We start from the raw sequence: 22,148 nt of genomic DNA on the forward strand, positions 1-22,148 counted from the left end.
TCAATAATAGAATAAAAGAGTTTCAAAAATAACTCTTTTTTAACAAAAATGCATTTACATAGTTGTAAGAACTTGAGGTCAAAAAAAGATACGTGTAAAAAATCAAACTTGAAAATGTGTAGTATTATAATATTTTATCTGCGAGGAAGCAATAATAAATCGTTACCGAGTAGCCAAAAAATGAAAAGCATCGAATGCAATCAAAATTTTCTTCGAATAATATAAAATTAGAGTACAATACTTAACATTACGATTCTATTATCTATGTGAATCGGCTTAAAATTTAATTTAATTTTTTCAATTGTGTCAATAGAATAATACAAATAATAAAATGTTTTATATGTAGATTAACAAAAATTTTGTTTAAACATTTTCAACTTCTTTAAAAAAATTCATCAGTACAGTGAAGTGCAATATAATATTAAATAGCAGGTATGAAAACTTAAATTCATTTCTTATGCATTTTTTCTATATTAAACGGAGAAAAATAGTTACCTACATTAGTTAAAATTTAGTTACCTTAACTAATCCCAATTGCTTTTATATGGATTATATCCATTTAATAGCAAACTCATTTTTCTCCTTGTGGATTTTCGAACCATTCACATAATAGTCTATAAAAAAGAAGGAACCTGACAGAACCAAATCATAGTATGGATATAGACACATTTAGAACTAATTTTAATACTCTATTCCAGAATTTCCGGCTCTTTATTTTTTTTAATTAAAAATGCATGGTTCTGTCAGATTTAATTATAGCCAGCAAAATATTCTAAAAAAACTGAAACACAGAAAATTAGAAGGCATTAAAATAAGCTGCAACGCTTATTATTTTAATCCAATTTTGCTTATTTTAATCCATTTTGGTATTAAAATAAACAAAATTGGATTAAAATAATAAGCGTTGCAGCTTATTTTAATGCCTTTTAATTTTCTGTGAATGTATGGTGTTTAGAAAATTGAGATGAATTCATCACACTAAAAAAGAAATCTTGATTTCAGCCTATTTTTGAGGCTAAATTTAAGGTGTAATCGGAGTCAGACCAATTAAAAAAGGACAGACTTATGCAAAATATATGGGCTTAATTTAAGGTGTAAACAGTTTAAGACTTTGTTTTTACTGTGATTTTTAATCAATTTCTAAGGTAGTTCTAGAATATCCGATAGTCAGTGTGATTTGGTTCTGTCAGGTGAACACAGCTCTTTAAAAAAGAGGGATTACAGTAAAATTAATGGGAATTTAAATATACTAATAATCATATATTGAGAAATTATTATTCCACAACTAAATAAATTATTTTCCAGGTTATTATTTTGCCACTACTATCAAAACTCAACTGTCAAGAATGGACACATTTAAAAATCCACTAGAAACGATAACGCTTATACCAATTTATACTTATTTAAATATATTGAGTGATTTTTTATTCACTGAACTATACCTAGCAGAAATCGATCAAAATAAACCAATACCAATTGTCAATGCACTTTATGAATATATTCAATATTATGAAAATAATCAACCTGAGAAAGTTGCATTAATTAGAAACTTGTTAGAAGGGAGCGATCTGTATGGAGCAAAAAAAGAAGAACACGTTGATATCACTTTTGTTAATGCGATGTTCGAGTACATTATTAGCTCTATAGTATTTGACAAGTATGGTAGTATTTATGGTTTCTTGGCAGATATTTTTTGTAAAGCAGAAACTTTACAAATAGAAGAAGTGCTGAATATAATAAAAATAAATCTTGGAAATACTTCTTATGAAAACGAATATGGAGACAGATCGATTCTCAGTCCTTTATCAGTGGATAGAATATACTATGACATAATATTACCTATGTTTCCTCTGCCAAAAGCTAATCTTAGTTTATTGTCCCTTGATTATATTTATGCACAAGCTGGTTCAATGTTTCTCCGAGCTGGTAGAATAAATAATCATAATTATATTGATTTTAAAGAAAATTTTGCAAATCTAACTGAGGATAATTTATTTGACGAATACTTAGTGATTGGTCATGTAATGGAAACATTAATTCTAATTGAGGAGCAGAATTTCGATATGATGAAAGCTTTTGCTCTTCCAGCTCTTACGCATTTTATTTTCAATTCAAAATATTTATATACCTATGAAAACATGGCAAATATAATTTCCGATCCAGATTTCTGGCAAGCAGCTTATAACAGTTTGTTTCAATATACAGCTAAAGCTTTTAATGATATAAATGCTACGTTAAAAAATGACATCATGATAAAAATGCACAAGGCACTTTCTAGATTTCAAAGTATTACCGCATTAACTGAAACTTTTATGGAACTATATTGTGCAGATTTAGACGAGAATGAAAGAAATTTTACACTTTCTCTTCATTCCAATTATTCAGAAACAATTCGATGTAAAAATGTCAATCTAACAGAATATTTTTGGAACACAAATTATAACATCAACGAATTATATGAAATATATGATTTTCAAATAGTCCAAGATGCGTTTCCAAAAGCTCTGATAGACAAACTTGACAGTATGCAAGTTATTATAAAATTACTTATTCCTAACAATATAACACATGGCGTTTTTGCTGAATCAGAACATTTAGCTTATGATGTTTTGGAAGTTTTTTTTCCTACTGGCAGAAGGTTTGATTACTATATTTTAAAACGAGAAAATTATAGTGCTATATTAACTAATTACGCTAATACACAAATTTTTACAGAAGACAGATTATATTTTGAAAAATTATTCAGTGTAGCAACATCTAAAATTCTTAAAAGAACTGACGAGAATGTTAATGTATTTATTCAAAACTTAGTAAAGTATAAAAAATCACGATTTGAGTCTCAGTTACGAATTTTCGACAATTGTAAAGAAAAAAATGAGCAACTAAAAAGTGATTGGTGGAAAGAATTTGGTTTATCATTAGTGCCATACTATCCTTGTTCATCAGATACGTGTAGGATTAATTACGAGAAAATTTGTGCAACACGTATTATAACATTATTTTATAAATACCCAAAATACATAACTTTAAAAACAATAAGCAATAATTCACGGTCTTTTTTGTCATCATTAGGGACGAAAATGACATCATTATTTTTAAAAATTGCAAGTAATGAAACAGTGAATGAAATTGTAAGAGTAGAACAAAATTATAAATTCTCAATAACAAACGCATTGAATAGAGATAAAATATTTGATGATATTTGTTTACACATAAAAGATCCAGCATTTTTGCTAACATTTACAACTAAAGACAAGATAAGTGTACTTAAAGAATTAATAAATTCTTTAAAAGAAAAGACCGATTTCAGTTTTACATCAGTCATTGGAAGTCTCTCTAAAATATCAACTTTAAAATCCAACTTTTACAATAGCATTGGCACTATAGATGAAAATAATAGTCGATTAATTTTTGTAAATACTTTAAATAATCGAACTGATACTGGTTATGGTTATAAGTTTATCTTCGTATCTGACAATATGTCAAAAACTGCACAGTTAAGAACTGATTATGAATTTAAAAATCAGATATTAGTTTCACAAATCAGAAGCTCGGAAAAAGAAGTGAAAATATATGTTACTTTCAATAACGTAACTTTTAAATCTGAACCTAAGCATATGATGTATGAAATTAATAACCAACTTCAAAGGTACCCTACTAAAGTTTCATTTATTGGAATATCAATTGAAGCTGATGATTATGATGAGAAGTGTAATGATATGAATTATTTTAAAATGTGGAAACCTTTTAACTATTGCCGAAGGCGAGGACGTTTCATTGAAAAATCTGACTACGAAGAAAGAGCCGTACAGTTTATCAAGAACAATACAAATTTTTCTGAGAAACAGATACGCAATATGTTTGAAAAATACACATTTCCAAATAGTACAACTCTAAATAAATTTATCAATGATTTGTTTAAAAACACTTTATTTGAAGAACCTACATGGAGTCAAAACTATATAATAGACAATTCTAATATTTTAAGTGAATTAAGATATCAATCACATTTTGAAGGACATGATATAAGAGAATATGATGCAGAATTTAGAATCAGTTCTTTTTACTCGAAAGCAGAAAGACGTAGGATTGAAGAAAATACATCGTTAAAAAATATAGTTAAAAATTACAATGAACAGGACGCAAGGTATTCTGTCACATTTCATGATTATTATGCAATACGAAATTATGTGACAACAGGATATACAAGAATAACTGGAGATACCCATGAAGCAAAACTAATGAAACTTGCTTTATATAAATTAGCTATAAGACAGTCTGACAATTTGAAGAAAGATTTTGAATTAAAATTATTTATAGTTGATTCTAAACCCATTCCATTTCTTAGAACTGCAACTCGTGAAGAATACATTACTCTGCAAAAATTTACACAAGCTTATACTAGTATAGAATCAGCTATTAGATTTGCTGGTTATCCTGCAGCTGGATATGTAAATATTTTTTATGAAATGGAATTTACTGGGCCATATCTAAGGGCAAAAATAGAAGAATTTTACAACAAAAAAGAGAAGAGTGTAATTCTTTTACCTGGAAGCAAGTTTCATTTAGAAGAACGTGTTTTAAAGGTCATCGAAGGATTAGAAGTATTGGGCAAGGTTTTATATGTGAAGCTAAAGTATGAAAATACTTTAAATGATAAATACGAATGGTATAAGAAAATTATGAATAAAATTTCACGTATCACCTTTTAAAAATTGTATTATGAACTTCTAGAATTTAAAAGTTAATTTATTAACTTATATTCAATATAATATATATTAAACGCATATGATCAAAAAATTAAAAAAGTTCATATATATTGACTTTATATTCAGTCACAATTTAACTAATTTAAAAGTCTTAGTTTTATTCCTTGTGCAGAAAACCTTGTATAGAAATATCCTTTTTTATATTACCTCCATGAAGTCGGCGTCGAAAATTATTTTTCACGGGACCAAAAATATCAAATTATTTTTAAAAAAGTTTTGGGTCCACATAATACTTTGAAAAATATTTCTCAAAGCATTATTTAGACCAAAAATCTTTTTAAAAATATAATTTAATATTTTTGGTCTTGTGAAAAACAAATGTCGGCGCTGAGCGAAAAAATCTTCATGAAGGTTTTTTATGAACGTTTGACACCATAAGATTAAAAAAATTTAAATTAATTAAAAAAATAAGGTGAAGAGAAAGAGATCAAAAAGCAAAAATGAAGCAATAATAAATCATTACCAAGAAGCTAAAAAATGAAAAGCATCATCTATAATTAAAATGTTCTTCGATTCCGATTCTATTACACAGGTTTACAGTGAAATTGTCACTCGAACAAAACATTTTTTTTTCGATTAATATGTGTTTTTTGAGTAAGAAAATCATATTTAAAATTTTTTTTCCTCGTGCAATTTTTTTAGAACAGCAAATAATGCATTTTCGAGGTGTGACGTCACATAAAGTCACCGGTAGAGAAAGCAGTTAATCCAAATGTATAAAATAAATCACCATTTGAAAGATAATTAAATTACCTCTCAAACCATTGGTCAACCAATAAAATCCATTCAAAATTGTCAGAGTTACAGTCGATCAAAGTTCAAATTTAAAGCAAATTTTAATGATTTTTAGATATTCGTCTAACTTTCGCTAATTTTTTCAAAGTCAAAAATCAAAAAAATGCAGGTTTTAAATTTTTTATTAATAGTATATTTAATTACGAAACTTTTATGCCTTTATAGTCCTCGATCGGATAAAAAATGACATTTCTACAGTAGATTAATTGAACAAAGTACTTTTTCCCCTTTAGTATATTTTCAAGTGATTTCGATCTATATCAGTTTTGTATAAAACTAAGTTAAGCGAAGCTCACCAAAATGAGTACTCAGGGGTTTTCGAGGTCGCTGATTACGAATTCGAGGTCAGTTTTTAAAAATTCAAAATGGCGGATCTAATATGGCGGACATAATTTTAATAATTAGAGCTAAGTACACCATTATGAGTACTCGGGAGTTTTCGTGGGGGATTTTCCATTATATAAAATATAGTACTATTTGAAATAAAATCAAACCAGACTATAGATATTGTCACTACGCGATAACGTAAATAAAATTATAATATACGGGATCCGCCATTATGAATTTTGAAAAGCTGATCTCAGATTCGTAATCAGCGACCTCGAAAACCCCTGAGTACTCATGTTGGTGAGCTTCTCTTAACTTAGTTTTATACAAAACTGATATAGATCGAAATCACTTGAAAATATACTAAAAGTGAAAAAGTACTTTGTTCAATTAATCTAGTGTAGAATTGTCATTTTTTATCCGATCGAGGTCTATAAAGGCTTAAAAGTTTCGTAATTAAATATACTATTAATAAAAAATTTAAAACCTGCATTTTTTTGATTTTTTGACTTTGAAAAAATTAGCGAAATTTAGACGAATATCTAAAAATCATTAAAATTTGCTTCAAATTTGAAATTTGATCGACTGTAACTCTGACAATTTTGAATGGATTTTATTGGTTGACCAATGGTTTGAGAGGTAATTTAATTATCTTTCAAATGGTGATTTATTTTATACATTTGGATTAACTGCTTTCTCTACCGGTGACTTTATGTAACGTCACACCTCGAAAATGCATAATTTGCTGTTCTAAAAAAATTGCACGAGGAAAAAAAATTTTAATTATGATTTTCTTACTCAAAAAACACATATTAATCGAAAAAAAAATGTTTTGTTCGAGTGACAAAAAAAAATTTGAAATTTGTAAACCTGTGTTATCTGTGTAGTGACTTGAAATTAAATTTTACTTTTTCAATTGTGTCAATAGAACGTTAAAAATAGTAAAACGTTTTATCAGTAGATAAACAAAAATTTTATCTAAACATTTTCAACGTATGTACATATTATATATATATTTCAACTTTAGTCTAGGAAATAAATTGATCTTATAATAATATATTTGTTGAAAACTACATCGTTTCATTAACAATAGCAGGTAAAAAAATGTATTTTTAAATTACTTTCTTAAGCATTTTCTCGATTTTTTATATATTACACGGAGAAAAAAGAAGGATCAAAGTAACAATCTTGAGTGATTAAAATTGTATTCTAAAAAATAATAATTTCAAATAAATAAATAATAATGTTTTTAAGTTATGAGTAATTTTTTGAGTCATTATAGCCAGCAGAATCTACTCAAAAATTGGTTAAAAAAGTATATAAATCAATTTTCTAAACACTAAAATTTACGACTCATTTCCGCCATTTTGAATGTTCAAAAACGAACTCCAAATTCGTAATTATATCGACAATCATAAATCACTTTTTTAAAATTATTAACAGGGTGTCCAGTAAAAAGTACAAAAAAAATTCACTGACTTTTTCCAACTTTTCTTTAATAAATATTTAATATTAAAAAAATGAAAAGTATCAAATATTAAAGTATTTTTAAGATAATAAAAAACCTTTTCTTATTAGCATTATAAAGTTTTTCTTGCATCGGAAAATTTAAAAAATTCATAAAAATGTTTATTATTGACAAATTTTTAAAGAGTTCCCTGACTTTTGCCTGACCAAAAAATTTCCCTGACTTTTCCATAACTTCCCTGACCGCTGGACACCCTGATTAATTTTTAATAATTAATTTTTTTAATAATTATTTCAGTCACGACTGATAAAGAAACCAATATAGTTGATTTTTAAAAATAAAGCACCACTTATTTTTTCGACATTTTAAAATTCCAACCAAAATTTTGTTACGAATATTTGGAATATTTGGAGAAGTGAATTTAAAACTTCGATAGATATTTGATTATATAGAAGACGATTTTTGTATATGCTTAAAGTGCTAAAAGTATTTAATTTAAGGATTGCATTTCGAATTATGGTCATAGAAAGTTTATAATTTATTTTTATTTAATATGAATTTAAAGCTGGTAGGATCAGCTTAATTAACGTTAAGCTGGCACCAACCCCCGTTTTAAAAAAAACGTTAGGTGGCAATTTATTAATTGTGAGCTTTAATTAGCCCTAAATTATGTCATAGTTGATATTTCAAAATTTTGATATCGTAGCGGCAGCATAACAGAACTAATTTATTACACATGATACAAATTTTGAATCGTTTTTGTCTTTTTTGACAATTACATAAATTGCAGTATAAATGGAAGGTTTCTAAGGTAACTGAAAACAAAAATTTTTGGCTTTTAGAAAATTGAGTTAAATACCTTTTTAAACGTTCTCTTATAGGAAATTCTGCTAACTATAATTAAAACTAACAAAAAACCATGAATTTTTTTTATAAATAAAGAGTCGGAAATTAGAAAATTAGATACTAAATCAGCGCGAAATGAGTTCTTAATGTTCTAACACCGAGAGAAATTCTTGGTTCATACAACTAGATTTTTGTGGTGAAATTTGTCTTTGACTACATATACAGTAAGAAAAGTACCATGGTAGTCATAGGAAAGCATGCGTTACGCATAAGTTTGTCTCACTCGCACTCATGGGCTGTGACTACCATGGAGCTTTTCTTACTGTATATGTTATTCAAACCAGAAAAAATTTTGTTACCTTGACATATAAAACTGGTTACTACAACCAGGACGGTAGTTGAAAACTAAATTCAAAAATGTATCATTCATTAATTATTAATTTTTAACAGCAAATCGTCTAAAAACGAGTATAAAAAGTTACATAAACAAATCTATTAATTATGTACAATTATAATTAGTCACATAACATTAAAAACAATAAACACTTGAACAGAAAAAGGTAAATTTAATTTTAAATATGGGAGACTTAACCTATTTTAAGATTCGAAAACTCTAAATTGTTTAACCAAAATTCCTGTTTACTATAACCAGGGCCTCCATATTATCGCAACCTATCATTCCACGTTGCCTAAAATAGTCATTTGTAGTTGAAGACAAATTTCACCACGCTCATGGTTCCCACAACCATCATTTTTCTGGTCAATATAACTATATTTCTGGTTACTGTAACCAGTATTTGTGTGTTCTATAACTATATTTCTTAACTACTCTTTTTATGGTTGTCTTAACCTGTTCGCATTTTTCTCAGTGAATATATCCGATAGTCATAATGTGATTTGGTTCTGTCAGGTATTGACGTCAGTGAAGTTTACAACGTTTATGACTAACGATTAAAAATAAAAAAAATTTTTCAAGTAAAAAATTATGAAATTTTTTGTTTTAAAAATTTATTGATGTAGAAACGTTACACAAATATTTTTAGACAAAAAATTATAATAATTTGCATAGAAAAATAACATTTCTTCTAATTCGTTGATCATAAACGTTGTAAACTTCACTGACGTAGGTATTGAGAAATTATTATTCAATAACTACACATATTATATTGCAGACGATATTTCAACTCATAGAATGATAATTTAAATAGTCAACTATTATCAGAACTCATCTATCAAGAATGGACACATTTAAAAATCCACTAGAAACGATAACGCTTATACCAATTTACACTTATTTAAATATATTGAGTGATTTTTTATTCACTGAACTATACCTAGCAGAAATCGATCAAAATAAACAAATACCAATTCTTAATGCACTTTATGAATACATTCAGCATCACGAGAATAATCAAGTCAAGAAAGTTGAATTAATTAGAAACTTGTTAAAAGGGAGCGATCTGTATGGAGCAAAAAAAGAAGAACACGTTGATATCACTTTTGTTAATGCGATGTTCGAGTACATTATTAGCTCTATAGTATTTGACAAGTATGGTAGTATTTTTGGTTTCTTGGCAGATATTTTTTGTAAAGCAGAAACTTTACAAATAGAAGAAGTGCTGAATATAATAAAAATAAATCTTGGAAATACTTCTTATGAAAACGAATATGGAGACAGATCGATTCTCAGTCCTTTATCAGTGGATAGAATATACTATGACATAATATTACCTATGTTTCCTCTGCCGAAAGCTAATCTTAGTTTATTGTCCCTTGATTATATTTATGTACAAGCTGGTTCAATGTTTCTCCGAGCTGGTAGAATAAATAATCATAATTATATTGATTTTGAAGAAAATTTTGCAAATCTGACTGAGGATAATTTATTTGACGAATACTTAGTGATCGGTCATATAATAGAAACATTAATTCTAACTAAAGAGAAGAATTTTTATATGTTGAAAGCTTTTGCTCTTCCAGCTCTTACGCATTTTATTTTCAATTCAAAATATTTATATACCAATGAAAACATGGCAAATATAATTTTCGATCCAGATTTTTGGCAAGCAGCTTATAACAATTTGTTTCAATATACAGCTAAAGTTTTTAATGATATAAACCATACGTTAGAAAATGACTACAAGTTAAAAATGCACATTGCTCTTTCTGCATTTCAAAGTAGTGCCGCATTAACTGAAACTTTTATGGAACAATATTGTCCACATTTAGACGTGAATGAAAAAAATTTTACACTCTTTCTTTCTTCACATTATCCTGAATCTATTCAATGTAAAGATGTCAATCTAAAAGAATATTTTTGGAACTCTAATTATAACATCAACGAATTATATGAAGCATATGATTTTCAAATTGTCCAAGATGCCTTTCCGAAATCTCTAATAGAGCAACTTAACAAAACTCAAGTTATTATAAAATTGCTAGTTCCTAACAATACAAAACATGGTGATTTTGATGAATCCGAACATTTATCTTATGATGTTCTGGAAGTTTTTTTTCTCAATGACAGAATTTTCGATTACTATATTTTAAAACGAGAAAATTATAATGCGATATTAACCAATTACGCTAATACACAAATTTTTACAAAAGACAAATTATATTTTGAAAAATTATTCAGTGTAGCAACATCTAAAATTCTTAAAAGAACTGACGAGAACGTTAATGTATTTATTCAAAACTTAGTAAAGTATAAAAAGTCACGATTTGAGTCTCAGTTAGAAATTTTAGACAATTGTAAAGAAAAAAATGAGCACCTAAAAAATTATTGGTGGAAAGAGTTTGGTTTATCATTAGTGCCATATTATCCTTGTTTATCTAATATGTGTAAGGCCAATTACTGGAAAATTTGTTCATCAAATAAGATAAATTTTTTTTACAAATACCCACATGAAATAACTTCAATAGCAGTAAACAATAATTTAGTTTCTATTCTGTTATCATTAGGGACAAATATCAGGTCATTATTATTAAAAATTGCAAGTAGTGAAACTGTGAATGAAATTGTAAGAGTAGAACAAAATTATAAATTCTCAATAACAAACGCATTGAATAGAGATAAAATATTTGATGATATTTGTTTACACATAAAAGATCCAGCATTTTTGCTAACATTTACAACTAAAGACAAGATAAGTGTACTTAAAGAATTAATAAATTCTTTAAAAGAAAAGACCGATTTCAGTTTTACATCAGTCATTGGAAGTCTCTCTAAAATATCAACTTTAAAATCCAACTTTTACAATAGCATTGGTACTATAGATGAAAATAATAGTCGATTAATTTTTGTAAATACTTTAAATAATCGAACTGATACTGGTTATGGTTATAGGTTTATCTTTGTATCTGACAATATGTCAAAAACTGCACAGTTAAGAACTGATTATGAATTTAAAAATCAGATATTAGTTTCACAAATCAGAAGCTCGGAAAAAGAAGTGAAAATATATGTTACTTTCAATAACGTAACTTTTAAATCTGAACCTAAGCATATGATGTATGAAATTAATAACCAACTTCAAAGGTACCCTACTAAAGTTTCATTTATTGGAATATCAATTGAAGCTGATGATTATGATGAGAAGTGTAATGATATGAATTATTTTGAAATGTGGAAACCTTTTAACTATTGCCGAAGGCGAGGACGTTTCATTGAAAAATCTGACTACGAAGAAAGAGCCGTACAGTTTATCAAGAACAATACAAATTTTTCTGAGAAACAGATACGCAATATGTTTGAAAAATACACATTTCCAAATAGTACAACTCTAAATAAATTTATCAATGATTTGTTTAAAAACACTTTATTTGAAGAACCTACATGGAGTCAAAACTATATAATAGACAATTCTAATATTTTAAGTGAATTAAGATATCAATCACATTTTGAAGGACATGATATAAGAGAATATGATGCAGAATTTAGAATCAGTTCTTTTTACTCGAAAGCAGAAAGACGTAGGATTGAAGAAAATACATCGTTAAAAAATATAGTTAAAAATTACAATGAACAGGACGCAAGGTATTCTGTCACATTTCATGATTATTATGCAATAAGAAATTACGTGACAACAGGATATACAAGAATAACTGGAGATACCCATGAAGCAAAACTAATGAAACTTGCTTTATATAAATTAGCTATAAGACAGTCTGACAATTTGAAGAAGGATTTTGAATTAAAATTATTTATAGTTGATTCTAAACCAATTCCATTTCTTAGAACTGCAACTCGGAAAGAATACATTACTCTGCAAAAATTTACACAAGCTTATACTAGTATAGAATCAGCTATTAGATTTGCTGGTTATCCTGCAGCTGGATATGTAAATATTTTTTATGAAATGGAATTTACTGGGCCATATCTAAGGGTAAAAATAGAAGAATTTTACAACAAAAAAGAGAAGAGTGTAATTCTTTTACCTGGAAGCAAGTTTCATTTAGAAGAACGTGTTTTAAAGGTCATTGAAGGATTAGAAGTATTGGGCAAGGTTTTATATGTGAGGCTAATGTATGAAAATACTTTAAATGATAAATACGAATGGTATAAGAAAATTATGAATAAAATTTCACGTATTATCTTCTAAAAATTGTATAATAAATTTCTAGAATCCTGTAGACGAAAATAATTTTTCATCAAAGCCTTTAATGAAAGAAGTTAACATATTTATTTAATTGACCTTGCTCTGATCATTTATTAATTTACTTGCTTAACAAAAATAAAAGGAAATAAATCAACTTTATTGGAAAATTAATAAGTTGACAATTTTTAACATATTGGTATTTATAATGAAAATTGTTATATTATAAAAATCTATTTTATGCTGTCGCCTGGTACAAAATGTATTTTTTACGTGGCACACGTGGTGCCACGCAAAACTCGCGCGCCGATAGAAAAGAAGTCCGCCGGGTCCAATGGAAATCAAATTTGTGTCAGCCGGTACCTTGTTGCCGGTTTCCGCGGTCACAATTCAGGAACTCTGATATCTATTCAATCGAACTTTAACTACTCGCTCTCAATACAAGGTTCAACAAAAAACTTCTATATTCACTTTCATCAATAAACTTTTTTTTCTCTTTTATATGTATTAAGCAGTGTACTCATATATATATATGTGTAATTTACATTTTTGAAGAAACTTTTTATAAAATCAAAACTTTTTATTAAATTTCGAGTCGCTATCGTAAATGTAACTCACCAAATATAGATTTTCTTTTAATATCTTTTTTTTATGATCAAAAAAGTTGATATAAGATTAAAAGAAACATCTTTTCTCTTCTCTTTTAAAAAAGTTTTTTGTGTTTTTTTAAACTATGTATTCATGAAATAAAAAATGAAAAAATTATAAAATTTATTGTTAAAAGATAAACAAACCTCGGAAAAAATTTAAGGCGTAAAAATAGTTGTCTTAGTTGATTTAATTTACAAAAATAGTCGGATTTGTATTTTTAATAAATTGAATTATTTTTTAATAATTTTAGAATGATATTTAAATTCTGCCTATTCTATAAACTTATAATATTTTTGAATGTAATTTTCGATTTAACTTAGTTAATTTAAACAAAGTTCACAGAAAATTAAAAAGCATTAAAATAAGCTGCAACGCTTATTTAAACAATTCAATAATATTGTTAAATTATTTTTAATTTCAAAAAGATGTATGGATATATGTATATGTGTGTTTCAAATAATCCTTCAATGTAATTAGTTTTAAAAATTACTTTGAAGAATCATCTCTATTGTGTTTTTAAAATCCTTTATTTATATCCCTTGGGTATCCGTTTGACTTTCCTGCAGTAAGGAATTTATTGTCCTTTGTGGAACTGATTTTGTGTCTCCTAGAAAGACCGCGTTACTTGGATGATATAACCGGCGTCAGACGCAAATTCTCTACTATGTATGACGGAACAAGTGTCTTTTGTATTTGATGCACTTTTACTGTGTTATACATTAACTGACAATGAGTTGTCACTGTTATACTCTTGCTGTGTTGAACTCTGACTGTATAAAACTACCCGCATTACACTACTATCGCCCCATTATACTATATACTGTCGACTTAAATACGTTTTGGAGATTTAGGAATCTCAGAGACATAGTACGGGAAGTAATGGTGTTAGTAACTCTCCGATGATTTTGTGTTGATGTGTTATAGACACGCATATGAAAATACTCTTCTCAAATTCAATAATAATCTTTTTTATATTATTATTATTATATATTGTTTACTATTTTTTATAAATATTTTATTATATTTCATTTTGCTTCCTCGTGGAGGAAGCTTTGTAGTCCTTTCGTTTATAAAAATTTTCAATGTGGCGGAAATAAATTTTTTTCTATATAGAAACATGTTATATGAGATCCTGATCAATTGTCCGGATGTATGTATGTGCGTGTGTGTGTGGATCCCTTTTTTGTTTAGACGATAACTTTAACAGGTTTTAATGGATTTAGATAAAATTTGGTAGGCTCATTTATCATATTAATATCTCAAATCTGACCAAAGGATTTTGAAAAATACCCAAAAAAAAAAATTTTATCGTCTTTTTTCCAAAAAATTTTTTTTAATCGAAAAAATTTTTAAATAGAAAAATTTAAGGTTATATATAATAAAATCATATTCCTTACGTCAAGACGAATCGATCGATATATATAAAGTATACATTTGAGGTAAATTTAAAGAATTAATGAAAGTTAAAAAATCAAAAATTCACATTTTGGCAATAAAATTTTGTGATTTTTAAAATTGAAGTTTATATATAAAATAATTGAATTCCTTGCATGAAAACGAATCGTTTGGATTCATATAAAGTATACATTTGAGGTAAATTTAATAAATTAATGAAAGTTAAAAAAAAAATTCCCATTTTAGCTGAAAAATTTTGTATTTATTTAAATTCAAGTTTAAATATGAAATAATTGTGTCCCTTTCATTGAAACAAACCGATATAATTGTAAATAATTATAAATTATATATTATTTTTCATTAATATTTAGAAATTTCGGTTAAAATATGAATTTTTGATTTTTTAACTTACATTAATTCTTTAAATTTAACTCAAATCTATAGGTACTCAAATGTTTATATTATTATATTATTTTTGTATGTTTATTTCAATGGTAATGCTTTCTTCACGAGGAAGCAAATTTTTTTGCTGATCGTAAAGAGGAAGCAAAATGTTCATGTAATGAACATCTGAATTTACAACTTGTTTATTAACATTTTGATTGATATTAAAATAATAACAACAACAAAGAAAGAAGCGAATATTTGTTAGTAGAGAAGTTTATTATAGTTAAAAAAAATATTCCTGTAAACATTTATTTGGAAAAACAGAAAATTAAAAAATATTTTTTAAGAAAATTAAATTTTTTCGTTTCATTTTTTTTCTTTTTTTTGCTGTAAAAATAAAAAATATATATAAATATTCAAAACGAAAAATTCCCCCAGAGAGTGTAAAGTGAAAATTGTCTTTGGATTTCTATATCAGACGGATCGCACATCTTGACTTGCTGTCAGATGCAAAATATTAACTCATAGGACTCTTGGCGTCAAGAACACAGCGTTCCTGAACTGTAGTTAGAGGGAAACGGGAAATTACGTAATTTCCTCTGATTCTGGTCTCTGTCTAGAGATGCTTTTGTAAAAGAGTTTTGAGGCGGTCTTCACGAATATTGAATATAGGATTTCATATAATCGAATCAATTACAGAGCATATATACACGAAGAAATTATCGTTTTCTTTATATATGAATTTTTCTTGTTTTTTTTTTTTTTTTTTTTGGCGAATCTCCATTATATATTTGATATATATACGAATCTGAAATGGCTGTCTGTGACAGAAGAGTTCGTTTCAAATAGTCTAAGGGAAATAATTCAGGGAAATTTCGTTTCTCCGACGCTGATACGAACAGATAGTGGGTAGTATAAGAAGTGGAGAATGACAAAGGCGAACATATATTCACCTAAGTGCGTACGCAACGGGACACATCTACAAACGACAGGATCAAAGGACATACCTTCGGTTTCAGAAGGGTGTTAGTGATCACGTCGCAAGGTTAGCGAAGTGGAGAGTCGTGTTACACTCTCTAGTAGAATTATGAATTCTGTGATGGGCATACATTGCAATCCTAATGGCACATCGTAATTCAGAATTTTTTCTTTAAAGAAAAAAAAAAAAAATTATCCCCATCTTCCAATTGCACCGCAAGCTATAAAAATGAGGCACCATATGACACTGGAATTTTAAACAAATATGCGAATTTGCACGATTTTATTTTTCAACAAAGAATTATTGAATATTTAATTTTTTTTCTGGAAAATAATTTTTAAATAATCTATAGAATTCAGAGACATTTTCATCTTAATGTAATTTAATAATTTATTCATTGATTTATATTGAAATTAAATGACCGTATTTTTAAATGTCGTATTGTAGTATGGAAAATTGTCGATTTGACAATATTGTAGGCTTAGATTTTATTTACATGCGAAATATTTAGTTTCATAATTGAAATTAATTTACTTTATACATTCAAATATGTATTGTAGAATCATATCAGCATATTCAATGTGTACTGAGTGCGTTTATTAGTTAAAATACATGTTTAATTGAAATTACATTATTAATTTAATTGAACTAGTTATTTCATGGATATTCAAGCCTTATTAACTATGATTTGTATTCAATTTCATATTCAAAATTGTGTTACACTTCTAGTTATACCTCGAATGATAATATACAATGAAAAAAAAAATTTATTTTGAACAAATAAAAATTATTTGATCCAATTAAATCATTTTCTTATATATTATCAATTCAATCTGTATACTTGTACCATATAAATATTTATAAGACCTAAATATTTTATTCTATCGTATCAAATAAATAGTAATTTGATTGATTAAAGTTTAATTATTTTCTCGATTTAATATAGAGTCCTATATTGCATCTATATTCTCCTATCAAACTATTTGACCCAAAAACAGAGGCTCGAAATTTTGACATTTATGCACTAGCTCTAAATTTTGCGTACACATAAATTATAAGTAAAACTAATCAAATTAAATGTTCATTATAAGTACCTATTAAAAAAATTTTTTTCTTTATTTTAAAAATATCAAATCCAAATTTTTTAATATTTTTAAATCAAGTGTTTTATTCTGAAATTTAATAACAAATTTCACTTTCTCCAATTTAGTCCATTTGAAATTACAGATTTTATTTACCGACTGTTGGTAAGTTAGATTCTTGTATTACCAGCTAAAATTAAGGGGAGGTAAAAATCGATGCAATTTTCCCATTGAAGCTGTATGTAAAAATTACATCGAATTTAATCTACCCTTTATCATAATTTTTCTTTTACTGACTGATTGTAAGGTAGCTATCTCCATTACCGTTCGGATAAATCGCAATTTTTTTATTTTCTTCATCGCGAACTAATAGTATGGTGGCACCTATATTATTGACAGTCGGTTAACAATATTCTTGTGTTCATCTCTTTGCCGTCTGACGAAAAAGTGGATTCCTACATTATCACCAGTATGTAGAGGTATATTTCTTTATTACCAGCAGTCGGTAAAACGTAATTTTTTTTCTCGCTTAAAATTAACAAATCGATATTAATACACTTTTGTCAAGTTCATCAGATTTGCTTAAAAATCGTTACTTAGAGATTTTCGGGGTCGCTGATTACGAAACTGGCAAAAGTTTTTCAGAATTCAAAATTCCAATTACAAATTTTGTAGTATTTATTATTTTTAAATAAAAAAAATTTAGAATTCCTTTACAAAAATACTCTTCCATGAATCAAATAGCATTGAAAAAATTATTATACAATTTTTGAAGAAGAAAATACCAAATACAATAATGAAACAAAATTTTAATGCAAAAAAAAAAAAAATTAATTCAAATTCTTTAATAATTAAAAAATGTTTTTTCTCATCAACTTTTTAATTTAAAAAACTATCTAGAACAGATATTTTTCAATTTTGTTTTACGAAATATTTTCCCTTGAAGCGTGCAGAATAATACTATATATTTGAGCCATATTACAAATTTTCTTCAGATATATAGTTTATCTCTCTTCCGCAGCTATTAAGTTATGTCAAGGAAGTAATTGTTCCTGATGTCAAAAGATAATGAGAGAAGCTCACCTGCTTTTGCGCTATCAATTTCGTATATAATTCAATGCACTCTCATTACCAAACTAATTTATGATCCGAGTGTTAATGACGGATTTTCATAGAGCTCGCTTTCAAGCAGAAACTTCTTTGGTTATTAGTTATTATATAAAGTGCAAAATAATCAGAAAATTATTCTGATTATACCTCACTTTTAAAGTCATTCATTTATAAAATATATGATATATGTATCTAAAACTGTTTTTTTCTGTATAACAGAGTGGTTATTAAAATTAAAGAATAACGTCGCGGTGAAGTTCACAATGTTTATGATGAACGAATTTTGAAAAACAAAAAATATTGAACTTAGTTGTAATATTTTACTGCAGAAAGTGCTTTAAAATAATTTTTTCAAATATTTTGAAAGAGCTACATAATCTAAAATCTAATATTTTTAAAAAAAGTGCAAACAACGGCACAACTTTTTTAATTGTTACTTCAGTTTTACGAAAATACGGAGAGAAAATCGACACCATTAAAATTTTTGCTTCAGTTGTAGATACAATTGGATCAGAAACGACGGCATTTTAATTTTTGTTCCAGCTTTACGAAACATTGGAGCAAAAATTACAATTGTGCCATTTAATTTTTACTCCATTTTTATGTAAAATTGTATCAAAATCGATAACATTTTAATTTTTGATGCAGTTTAATGAAAACTAGAGCAAAAATACCCAAGTTTTTTCTCTAGCGATGATTTTGTAAAACTGGAGAAAAAATCAAAATGGTGTCGATTTTACTCAAATTTTACGTAAATTTTTTTTTACCATTTCTAAAATCAAGTAAACTAGAGAAGAAATTTTTAGTTGTCATTTTTATGGTTTCTGGACCATCGGCAAAATTTTGCAAACTATATGGAGAATGCGAGGCCCAAAAATTAAATAAAAACAAAAAAAAAGATTTTTAATGCAAAAAAAAGTTAATAAAAATTAATTTCAAATCAATTTTAGAAGATTTAGTTTTTACACTATTCGAAAAAATTAAGTTCAGTTAAAATATTTTGTTAAATAATGATTTTTTCAACATTTTGCCTTTTTTAGAACAGCCAAAAATCGCAGTTTTCATACATTTTTAATAAACAATAACTTATTTTACTTAGTAAAATATTCTTTACAATCGTAATCTTTTCTCAGTTGTTATACGTATGTTGTTAAAAAATTCTAAACAATATAAATTTTATTTATTAAATAATTTTTTAACAACATTTTTTTAACAACACAGAGAAAAAAGAATTGTTGTGGTTACACGGAGAGAAATAGATGGTAAGAATTTATGATCTTAAGATGGTAAAAAGTAGATGTTATCCGGTACTATCGTTATGCTACTCGGTACTATCAAAGATGTTACAAAAAGTATGGTTATGTTACCCATTACAATCATGATGTTACCCTGTACAATCTGGATAGTAACTGATAGAATCTAGATTGCTGTCCGTATATGTAAGATCAAATATGGTACCTGGTACTATCTAGATAGTACCCCGTACCATCTATTTCTCTCCGTGTACTAAAAATTAGGTCTACACAACAATTCCGGATTGTCAATATAGAACGAGTGTTTCTATTTGTTGTTGGGACAAAAAAAAATTGTTAAAATGGGATTGTTATTAAAACTATTCGGATTGTTCGGTAAACAAACAAAATTATTTGATGAACAAAGAAAATTGTTATGGAATAGTTGAAATAACAAAACTAAATTGTTAAATCGTCAACACAATTTGTTGTATTAACAAAGCTTTGATCCGTCTAATACAATTTGTTCAGTTTCTTCGCCTCACCCAAAAAAAAGTAATCTTATACTTAGAGGAAAATTCCTCTTCTAATATCCTCTAAATATTTCCTCTTAAAACAAGATTATTCAATTGAAATGTAGAATATTTTTATTCTTCATTTTAATGGAAGAATGACAAAAGGATTTCTTTTGTATTTTCCTCTTTAATTAAGATTTTCCGTTTTAAATTTAGAAGATTTAAAAAAAGGAAACGGAAAAAAATAATGTAATCGTTTGATCCCTTTCCCTGGGTATGATAGTTGTGAAGTTGTTTTTTAACCTTTCAGTTTTAATATTTCTGGTAAAATGTCAACAAAAAGGACAAAAAAATGGATTTGCTTTATTAAAAATACAGAAAATATAGTTAAATTCAAATTAAATGATATTTGGATATTTCTTGTGAAATTTTACTACTCAGGTAAATAGAAATACTATAACCCCATTTTTGAATCTTTCGAATTTTTTAAATCTTTTTATTTACTTTTTTAAAAAAGTTTTAAAACGTTAAATAATTTCATATATGAAATTTTTTTCTGTCCTATAAAAAATATTAACTTTTAAACATATCATCATGTTTTAAAATTATTTTTGCGCTGAAAATCTCGTTGATCATTACAACTGATTAATGAAAACTTATTTTTTGTATTTTAATTATCAATATAAAATGTTGATAATTAACCAAAAACATGACATTGTTAATGTTATATTAAAAAACAATTTTTATTATTATATTGAAATGAACTATTATAATTTTACTTAATTTTAATTTAAAAATGTATTTTCTGCAAAGATTTTATTATTTGATTGAAATTATAAATATTTTATTGATGGCTTTGACATTAAAAACAATTTTACGAGGTTTGGATGTCGACATTTAATTTAAGAGGAAAATCCTCTTAAATGAAGAATAATAATTTTGATACCAAAATTAAGAGGAAAATATGCATTTATTTTAGAGGAATCCTCTAGATTGAAAATTACTTTTTTTAGGGTGCTTATAAAATAATCGATAGTAGATTTTCGTAGGTCATATCACCAGTTTCATTTGCATTAAAATCTGTGGAACATGCTGCTTCTGAATCAAATTCTTTGCCCTTAAACCAGAAAATTATTTTGAGTTGGAATTTGTTGTTAAATAATAATTAATATATACATTTTGTATTCTTTGAGGTGAGGTTATGTTCGATAGTAAACGATACTTACCGATAAACGATGAAATTGTCTCTTCATCCATTCACAACACTTGCAATAGATTTCTCACTGTAAGCGGATTCATTATTTAATAGCACTTTGTCATTTAAAAAAAAACTAATAATAAAAGCAAAAGTGGCACATGTGCCAGAAGCAAAAGACGCGACGATCTGCGCACGCCAGTTTGCGAGAATTCAAAGTGACCACGTGACATGGAACAATAAACCTGTCAGCTGAACAAATCCGGATTGTTCCATCAGGTCGGTAAAGTTTACATTGATTACGATCATCGAAATTTTAAAAACCAAGATAATGCATAAACACAACAAAAAACTTCAAAAAAACATTATGCTTAACAAAAAAAATTAAGTTTAACCCCAAATTCATTAAAAAAAATACCCCTAGTATAATATGAGCCAAAAGTTCTGAACGTTCAAATGAACGAAATATTGTTTTCAATCTATAAATTATTAAAAATTATGATGATGTAAAATAAAACGTTAAATTAATTAATTATTAAATTATTAACTTCTTTTTAGATATTTAAAACAATATTTTATATAATAAAATTCGTACTTAAAAAAGTTGTAAAAAAAATTTCGTTCATTTGAACGTTCGAAACTTTTGGCTCATAGTATAATCCCCTACATTGACATTTTTCTAAAAAAAATAGAAATTTCGTTACACAAATAATTTTATTGCAAATTCTCGCACAAAATACAACTAAAAGTGTAGAAAAAAATAGACACCCCCATATAAGTAGGGGTCTTTCCCCTACTT

The 22,148-nt window shown here is 26.8% G+C and overlaps 3 protein-coding genes across 3 annotated transcripts in view; 2 read left to right on the forward strand and 1 right to left on the reverse strand.

The window, feature by feature from the left end:
* Nucleotides 1-22,148, reverse strand: part of LOC127283685 (complexin) — a 583,758-nt gene that overhangs the window by 556,037 nt on the left and 5,573 nt on the right. The gene's annotated exons all lie outside the window — the stretch shown is intronic.
* Nucleotides 165-5,432, forward strand: LOC127283643 (uncharacterized). Its single transcript, XM_051308644.1, has 2 exons — nucleotides 165-432; nucleotides 1,306-5,432. The coding sequence occupies exon 2, from the start codon at nucleotides 1,347-1,349 to the stop codon at nucleotides 4,710-4,712; it is 3,366 nt and encodes a 1,121-aa protein (XP_051164601.1). The 5' UTR covers nucleotides 165-432; nucleotides 1,306-1,346; the 3' UTR covers nucleotides 4,713-5,432.
* On the forward strand, nucleotides 6,780-13,411 carry LOC127283642 (uncharacterized). Its single transcript, XM_051308643.1, has 2 exons — nucleotides 6,780-6,987; nucleotides 9,378-13,411. Exon 2 carries the CDS (start codon nucleotides 9,444-9,446, stop codon nucleotides 12,807-12,809), a length of 3,366 nt encoding a protein of 1,121 aa, XP_051164600.1. The 5' UTR covers nucleotides 6,780-6,987; nucleotides 9,378-9,443; the 3' UTR covers nucleotides 12,810-13,411.

The sequence above is a fragment of the Leptopilina boulardi genome, unplaced genomic scaffold (assembly GCF_019393585.1).
Source record: "Leptopilina boulardi isolate dan_hultmark-lab unplaced genomic scaffold, ZJU_Lbou_2.1 LbouV2_310, whole genome shotgun sequence".
NCBI lineage: Eukaryota > Metazoa > Arthropoda > Insecta > Hymenoptera > Figitidae > Leptopilina > Leptopilina boulardi.